Source organism: Contarinia nasturtii, unplaced genomic scaffold (assembly GCF_009176525.2).
Source record: "Contarinia nasturtii isolate CC-2019 unplaced genomic scaffold, AAFC_CNas_1.1 Cnas_scaffold_493, whole genome shotgun sequence".
In the NCBI taxonomy this organism is placed as follows: Eukaryota; Metazoa; Arthropoda; class Insecta; order Diptera; family Cecidomyiidae; genus Contarinia; species Contarinia nasturtii.
The window spans coordinates 817,542-826,736 of NW_022197846.1; the positions used below are offsets into that span (position 1 = coordinate 817,542).

Here is a 9,195-nt window from a genome sequence, read left to right on the forward strand (position 1 = left end):
ATTACATATACACACACATGCATACACCAAAAACATTGAAGTTTGAGAAACGAAATAGTTCTCGTGTGTTTTTTTTTTTTTCGTGAATAAGAACTGTAGCCAAATAAACATATGTTTTTTGTGTGAATTCCATTCGATGTGCAAATTTACGATTGTGTTGTATATTTTCACCAATGTTTGCTCTTCTTTGTACAATGTACATTCATAAGAGTAGTTGTATTCATGAAAATCGAAAAAAACAAACTATTATTACAATAAAATATTGGACGGTTTTTTATTTAATTGTGATTTAAAGTGAGTTTTCGCATTATTCTCTTACAACACATCCATAGCAACAAGTCCATATTATCAAATAAAAAAAACCGATCGAGGTGAAGAACGAGTGACAAAATCGACATTTGAAACACAAACAATTTTTCTGTATGGCGTTAATAAATATTTTTACTGATTTAATGAAGCAACGTACCGAATGTACAAATTTATATTAAATATTTATTCAAATCACACGGAAAAATTATCTACCAATTATTTTCGTTACACATGTCGGTTTCGTCACTCGTTCTTCATCTCGATAGATGTTTTTTTCTTTAATTTATATAAAAAAAACTAGATTTAGGAAGCTATAGATTCAACACATCATCACACATGCATTCTAGACCAAGAGCCACTCTAACAAGTAACTTTTTTTTTTGCTTTATGTCAGAAAACTATATTGAACCATGCAGCTAGACATACACTAAACAAATAATTTTACGTCTGTCATTACAGCCACCCACTTCGCGAAATCTGCACTATTATTCGCGGATAGAAAACACATCAATTAATAAAGCGAGCTGCATGTTTGATTTTCTGGAATATATTTTTTCTTTGCTCAAAGATTCTTCGATTAAAATTTCTGCATGAAATTCCGCATTGTTTACAAAATCTGCATGAATGAATTATGTAAAAAAAACTATCAACTTTTTTGTCAGCTTTATGTCTGAAATTTTAAACATCGATTTTTTATCATAAAATAACACTAAATTATAAAAATCTGCACTTAAATACACATATTTATTGTTTTCTGCATAAACAAAATTACATGTTTGTATATATTGAAAACACTCAATATGACACATTGAACGCACTCATTTGAGCTGTCAAGCAACATTTCCATATACACAAACATGTAATTTTGTTCATGCAGAAAACAATAAATATGTGTATTTAAGTGCAGATTTTTATAATTTAGTGTTATTTTATGATAAAAAATCGATGTTTAAAATTTCAGACATAAAGCTGACAAAAAAGTTGATACTTTTTTTTACATAATTCATTCATGCAGATTTTGTAAACAATGCGGAATTTCATGCAGAAATTTTAATCGAAGAATCTTTGAGCAAAAACAAAATGTATTCCAGAAAATCAAACATGCAGCTCGCTTTATTAATTGATGTGTTTTCTATCTGCGAATAATAGTGCAGATTTCGCGAAGTGGGTGACTGTAATGACAGACGTAAAATTATTTGTTTAGTGTATGTCTAGCTGCATGGTTCAATATAGTTTTCTGACATAAAGCAAAAAAAAAAGTTACTTGTTGGAGTGGCTCTTGGTCTATTCGAATAGCTTTGAAATACAATGAAAACGTAAATTTTTGTACATTTTCTGGCTTTGAATTGGGGAAAAATCCAGTGTTTCGAATTTTACAATGCCAATTCATTCAATTATAATTACCATTAGTTAATGTAAATTGAAATTTTCAATTTATTTTTTTTTCAATTCATTGAATTGAATTTCCAATTACCATTTACATTCGAATTGATAAATGAATTGACATTTATTTCAATTGCGTGAAGTTGCAGAGATTGATGCCTTATGCGGCATTTGTGCATAGCTAATGTTAAAAGTGAGGTTAATATTTGAATGCGCACATTCAACAATAACGGTTGCTGTGTCAATAAGTTTAAAAGAAATCGCAGCAATGAAAACAAGTTTCAAATTTTAATTTTTTCAATTTGTATATTAATATTAAATTTTAAATATATATACATTTTAATTTACATTCAAAATGTTATTATAAATGAATTGACGGTAAAAAATTGAAAACAATCGAGAGTAGTAATATGGGAGCCAACTAGAATCTCTGCAACTTCACGCAATTGAAATGAATTTCAATTCATTTCTCAATTTGAATGTAAATGGTAATTGAAAATTCAATTTAATGAATTGAAAAAAATAAATTGAAAATTTCAATTTACATTAACTAATGGTAATTGATTTTCAAATAAATGAATTGAAAAAACTAATCATTATTTCAAACTCTGGAAAAATCGATGATATTTTCGAAAAAATCATTCGCACTGTTTTCGAGAAAAAAAATGGACGCCTTTTGTTTAATGACCAGAGTTTTATTAAAGAAAGCCACTACGTCCGAACGCGTTCGTTCGCAGAATGGAAATGGTTTTTCGCGTTCGTTCGCGTTCGCAAAGACCAGCACTACGAACGAACACGTTCGTTTGCAGATTAGAAATTGTGTTTCGTGTTCGTTCGCGTTCATAAAGAAGACCACTACGAACGAACTTGTTTGTTCGCAGAGTGGAAATTGATTTTCAAGTTCGTTCGTGTTCGCAAGGACAGCCACTACAAACGAACGTGTTCGTTTGCAAAGATAAATTTCGTTTCGTGTTCGTTCGTTTTCGTGACGAACGCGAACGAACACGAAAACGAGCGCTTGACACCTCTAATGCAAACATAAAACTGCAACAGCGTGTATTTCGGTGTTGTATACACGGCCATTCCTTTCTTGAGCATTTTGATACGATGATGAACGTAATCAATCCAGAGTATGCCCAGTGGTGATGGCATTCGCTGATACAATTGTCGATTATTTCGATCGTCCTGCTCCTCTTGGGTGAACTGCTTCGTCCATCGTTTTGCCTTTACATCGCGCGTCTTCTGCTTTGCCAGCCAATGGTACTTCTTACTGGACGTTTTCAAGTTGACCTGAAATGGAAAAGTGAAGAAAAAAATTATTCACGTAACTGTATCACTTTCTATTTCTCAATAATGCCAAAAATTTAAACACTCACTTCTTTCTTTGTTTCGATATTTCGACGAACTGTGGCATTCCATGTTTTCATGCCTGGATCGATTCCCAGTTCGTAAGCAAATTTTCCGCCCATGAATTGCTTTCGAAGAATATCATCATTCTGCATCTGTTGCTCGTATTGCTTTGACATGCGATACATAATCGACACAGATTCACCGTTGCTGACGATGGTATAATGGAATTCTTTGTTTTTCTTCAGTTTTCGATTGATGGTCGTTAAATCGAATACTTGATTCCAATAGAATTCTTTGTTCTGGCGAATGTAACTTTCGGTTGCTTGTCTACCATCAACTTGTGGAAGTTGTTTCGATTCGGCCAGCATTCGATAGAAGACATCATTGCACATGAACACTGCCTTTCGTTGATAATCAGGCAATGGAACAACCGAGAGATTTTTGATATTTGGTATCTTCACATTGTTATCTTGCGCCCAATTGTGCCACTCATCGATTTCTGTCTGCATAACGAGCCACATTGCAGTTGCTTTGAACCAATAATCGCCTTTTGAAAAATCCTTGATGTTGTGATCATTGGTTGGGCCACCAACTTCTCGCACAATTGCAGTAACCATGCCAGTAAGTAATGTTCGCTTGTGTCGTTTGAAATCTGCATTTTGATGAGTGTCACGGATCGCATTGTAGCCTCGAATCATCAAATCGACTGCATTGTCAATGTCCTTCTTGTCGAATTTCCAACCGGTAGACACTGCGTTGAATTGCCACGCTCGCATTCGCAGATAATTTTTCAACTTCTTCTTGCAGTGTGTCTTTTGACCGGTTTTCAAGCATCGCGTGTGATTTTGGCAAAGCGTTTTAAAATGATTACCAAAATAATCGTTCTTGGGCCAGGCGAAATTATTTTCTGGACTGAGCTCTTCGACAAACTGACGGAAATGTGGCTCCATATTCTCACCTTCTTTGTTTTTTTGCAAGACGGCATAGAAACATTGCTCAATCACTTCTTCGCCACGATTCTTTTCAACGAGCTGTCCTTTCTTCTTTCCTTTTTTGGCCGGATACGTTCGGTTTTTAAAAAACTCCCACTGTCGATTCATTTGTGCCGATTTCACTTTATCCAAGAAAAGTAATGATGCCAAAACGGTGATTTTCGTTGACATTATGCTTTTCTGTTCGATCCACGGTTTGACAATGTGATTGAACTCTGGTCGTAAAATTGTGTTGAGGCGCATTTTAATCGCGAACAATCCATTATCGTTTACATCATCATCAGCATCCTTTTCTTTTTGCGCATTCGTTTGAAATTTGTATCGCTTTTTTCTTGGCGCTGTAGCAGCCGTAGTTTCACCAGTCGTTGACATGTTGAACTAAAACGAAATAAAAAAAAAACACACGCGCAATTTAGAACACAAATAAAATGACAAATATATTTTCTGCACTGTGTAATTTTTAAATGAATTGAATCAATAGGAAGCACTGAATATATGGGGACAAAACTGACACTTGATGTTACCTGATTGAATGTTAAGCGTGAAGTGATTCAAAATCGACAAATTGAGTGATATTAACTCTTTTGAATGCAACATATAAATGCAAACCACACCAACACGGTCCAAAGTTAAATCGAAATATTTGCAGTTTCAGCTTGTGAATGTTTTGTTATTATCAAAACTAAACAAAATCAAACACAAAATTCACCGCAAATATCTCGTTTGAAAACAATCGGTTGACAATAATTCCAATAGAAAACCGCCAACAGCGAAAAATAAACTTCTTTGAAAGCAAGAAACAAATATAGCATACACTGACACAATCCAAAAATATGTTTTAGCACTTTTATCAATCGAATCCAATGAAATTATGACGATGCAAATTCAAATAAAAAAAACATTGATTCTGACAAGTTTCAACACGATCGTTTCATTTGAACCAACACACTTCTCCACATTCCGATGGTTCTGTGTCGAAAGCATTCTTATACTGCACACATTTTTTGTTTATAAAGCGTTTGAATAAGAATGTATGGTACGGAACCAATAAACGGAATCACAGTTTGTATGTAAACACTTAAGAGCAAAAGAAACGGAATGATTATTATTATTAGCCTATCGCGATCAATATAAATGTGTATGTGTTGTATGGACTGCTTGGTTCAATTCATAAAATGATTTTACAGGCCAAAAAAACGGCTGACACAGCGAACAACACGATTCTGAAAATGCGTTGAATATAAATACTTTCTTTTGTTTATTTATCGAATTCTAAAGAATCGCAACAATATTCTATCAAAGCGAACAGTGTCGATATACGTGCAAACAGCAAAGAGAATTGTACTTCAAATTCTAATCAACTATATTTTCAGATATGTTTTCGTTTCGGGAAGTGCTAAAATCAATCGCTTCGTTATATGAATGCCATTTACTAACATAGAATTTTGCCTTCTTTGAATTAAGAAATACCATTTTTTTATTTGCTGATACGGGAAACACTCTAACATACATACACATTCACGTGTGGATAACATATTTTTTTCAGATTTTGGATTTGTCCAGTTCAACGGGATGGATTGATTTCTTCAAGCCACCAACATTTAATAAAAATGGCTCACATTTTGTTTATATAACGCCACAATTTCAAAAGGATGCTAACGATTCATATCAACATTTGACGCTTGTTTCACTTGAAACAGGAAAGCAAACAATTCTAACATCAGGCGAATTTAACCTTTCTACATATTTTTGAAATTAGTATATTCTGCATCATAAAACTCAGAGGAAGACGTTCGTAATAATTATTTAAAGTGTGGATCACTATGTGTGATATGTGAAATATTTTGGATTTGTTTTATTATTCAACAGCTCTGATTTGGTTTCCGCCAAAATATCATATAAATCGTATGCGTGCAAATGAAAGTTAACTAATGTATTTATTTGTATATGTGAATGATCGACTATTGATGCAAACAAATGTGAAAGAACTGAATGTTCAATTTTGTAAGCCTTGTGCATAATTTTGGCAATATCAAAAGGTTGTGATATACTTTAAATAGGAAAATTTACAATTTATTTTTGCAAAATATTGTAAATAATCGAATGTTTTGGAGTCATAGATATTTCGCGTGACAGCTGAGTGCTTAAATTTGTAAACAATTCATTCATTTGTGTTCTCTACACAAAGCCATAACGCCGAAACGTCAAAACACACTAACTCATGGACAATCCAATATTCATATTCTGTGTGTACATATGATGAAAAATGGATGTAGTTGTGTGCGCCTGTAGTTGAACTTATACACAAGACCGGCATATTTACATCACAGACACATTTTCTCTTACACATATAAACACCTATAGTATACGCATACTCCATTTAAATCCGTCTTTGAAATGATATGTCTACTGAAGGCAAGTAGCTGTAGAGTAAACTGTGTGTAAAGAGAAAGGAAAACGAGTGAAAATAATTTCAGCTTGTTATACAATAAAATTTATAACGAAAAATAAAAACTCTTAATACAATAATAATTTTTGATAATATGTTAAAACGATTCAAATCAGAATCTGTGAATATATTGTAGTGAGAAGAAACGAATTTCCAGCATATAAATTTAGTAATCAGTCGATTTCGTTCTGTGTATTGTTCGCCTACCTGCCATCTCGTTTGACGTATTGGTTGTTGCCGTGCATATGTATAACAATTTTCAATATGGCCGCCTAACAATGTCAGAACGTCGCGATTTTATAATTTCTTTCGCGATAGTTTTATTATCGAAATGGATCATAAAAAATCACCAATTCGTCGCCAAAAACGTCAATCGAAAGTGTTAGAGGATAATTTTTGGGATTGTAGTGTTTGTACTTATCGAAATTCGGCTGAAGCCTTCAAGTGTTTAATGTGTGACGTACGAAAAGGTTGGTATTTTGATCGCAATGCAATTTCACACAAATGTTTACTTCGGTTTCAATGTTCACATTCTCAGCAATAAAATGTTTCTAATGAATGTTTTAAGTGTTGTGGACAAAAGAATGAGGAAAATTCAATGTTTTGTTTTTGCATAGAAATTCTATGCAACGAAAATTGCTATTGTTATTATTTTTTGTATTCATTATGTTGTTGACAGCAATGACAAAATGACAAAAAAAAGAGTCATTGCTCTCTGCTGATATGTTTTCATCGAACTATTTTGAATTTGGTGAAAACACGTAGCTGTTGGAATTGGTTGCATTTTCCAGTGAAACAAATTCCAAAGTGAGCTGAATAGTTAACTGAAAACTTAACGTTTAAATTTTCTTTCTTCGCTTCACATACAAGAATACATACTTTGACTTCATTTTATATACATTACAAGAGAAAATATGATCTATTGAAATATAATAACAAAATGAATTATATTAAGTGCATTCTTTTCTTTTTTGATAATTTTTTAACATCTGTCTTACTTTCTTTTTTCTTTTACGTCTGCACAATTTTAGGTACATCGACGCGAAAACCTCGCCTTAATTCGGCCTTAGTAGCTCAACAAGCCGGAGCTTCGGGTGTTCCAAATGGCACAAGTACAACAAATCCAAAGCCACCAAAAATGTCCAGATCGAAAACAAAACATAAAAAGTATCCAGCTCGTTTAACGAACGTCGATCGCTCCTCAGCTCAAACGCGTGAAGTTACAGTTAATTCTGTGACGGTGGTTATAACAGAATACAAGCCAAAACAAATGACATCGGCCACCTCACGACGAGAATCGAGTGAGCAAAGCTATAGTGAAAGCAATGATTCGCGCAGTTAGAACTGAAATGATCAAATAAAAAAGAAAGAAAACATACATCAACATATACAGTGAATAATTTAATGATAAATAAAATTTTAAAAAGTAAAAAAAAAATATCTCGAAAAGCATAGAAATAATCACCATTTAAATATAAAAATTCAACGAGGCACACTAAACATTGCACACTGTGCACTTTTGTTGGTTAAATATATTATTATTATTATTATTATTATTGGTGTTAACGGCATTAATATAGAACAAGAACAAATGACATGGATATGGACATGAAACATCCAGCAATGGTACTGCTTACCAAAAATAAAATGGTGATACTTCTCGCGGTGCATTTATATTTAACGAACAAAACATACAAATCTGATATATTACATGTACCATCAATTGACGATATTTTGCAGAAAGTATCACATACGCGTCTCATTTTATTTTCATACTTTTTGTTATACGCTGTGAACAAGTGGGCGAGCAAATGCGTCACTTTAACCAATATTCCACTATTATGAGAAGAAACTGAGATCAGTAAACCGGGACGTTTACGTGGACAATTAAATTGGATGAATAATATCATTCTATATGAAGAGGAAATTAAAATATCGGCAAACGATTGCTAAAATGAGAGGATACTAAAGCCGAAGTAGAAGCAAAGAAGAGAAATGTTGCGTGATAAAATTTAACTATAGGACATTGTAATAAAAAACAATTAGATATGCAAAAAATATGGACAAAAGAGTCTTATAATTATGGGAGTGGAACACTTTTTTTTAAATCAATATAAATTATATCGAAGGAATATGTGAAAGAAACTTAACACATTATTTGGATTACATAAATTTATTAGTATACACATACATCATTGAGGCGAAAATCTGATCTATATTTCACAAAACTCAATTCAATAACATGTACTTTTAATAAATACTTTCATTTGAAATCCAAAACAATTGATTCATTCGAGATTTATATGTTTTCCAAATGCTTGTTCATTGTACTTAAGGGAAAAAAATTAAAACATTTTAAGATAATGCGTGAATGCATGCAGTTTCATCAAACAATAGCATGCAATCATGTACATGTAAAAAAAGACTCAACATTCAAAGTTTCTTTTATTATTTTTTTTATATTAGTACACTATACGTTAATTTATTTTTTTAAATAATAATAAACCAAATCAAATTGCATATTTTTTCTTACAATTTTAATTAGAATATTTTGATAAATTTGTAACTGCCAACAATGTTAAAATAACCATCGAACCAATAGCAAATATACATCAGTCAAAATGTAGAGACCAGAAGAATTGTCCTTTTTATTTAATAGGATATAATGCACATTGCACATACTTCAAATGGCATAATTACAAAGAAAATAAA

General features: G+C 32.4%; 2 protein-coding genes across 2 annotated transcripts; one reads left to right on the forward strand and one right to left on the reverse strand.

The window, feature by feature from the left end:
• Positions 1-2,363: 2,363 nt before the first annotated feature.
• On the reverse strand, positions 2,364-4,668 carry LOC116339260. The gene is made up of 3 exons (XM_031765032.1): positions 4,559-4,668; positions 3,069-4,412; positions 2,364-2,982 (listed from the first exon to the last, which is right to left on the reverse strand). Exons 2-3 carry the CDS (start codon positions 4,404-4,406, stop codon positions 2,620-2,622), a joined length of 1,701 nt encoding a protein of 566 aa, XP_031620892.1. The 5' UTR covers positions 4,407-4,412; positions 4,559-4,668; the 3' UTR covers positions 2,364-2,619.
• Positions 4,669-6,441: 1,773 nt separating this feature from the next.
• Positions 6,442-9,195, forward strand: LOC116339124 (YY1-associated factor 2). Its single transcript, XM_031764802.1, has 2 exons — positions 6,442-6,953; positions 7,515-9,195. Exons 1-2 carry the CDS (start codon positions 6,815-6,817, stop codon positions 7,823-7,825), a joined length of 450 nt encoding a protein of 149 aa, XP_031620662.1. The 5' UTR covers positions 6,442-6,814; the 3' UTR covers positions 7,826-9,195.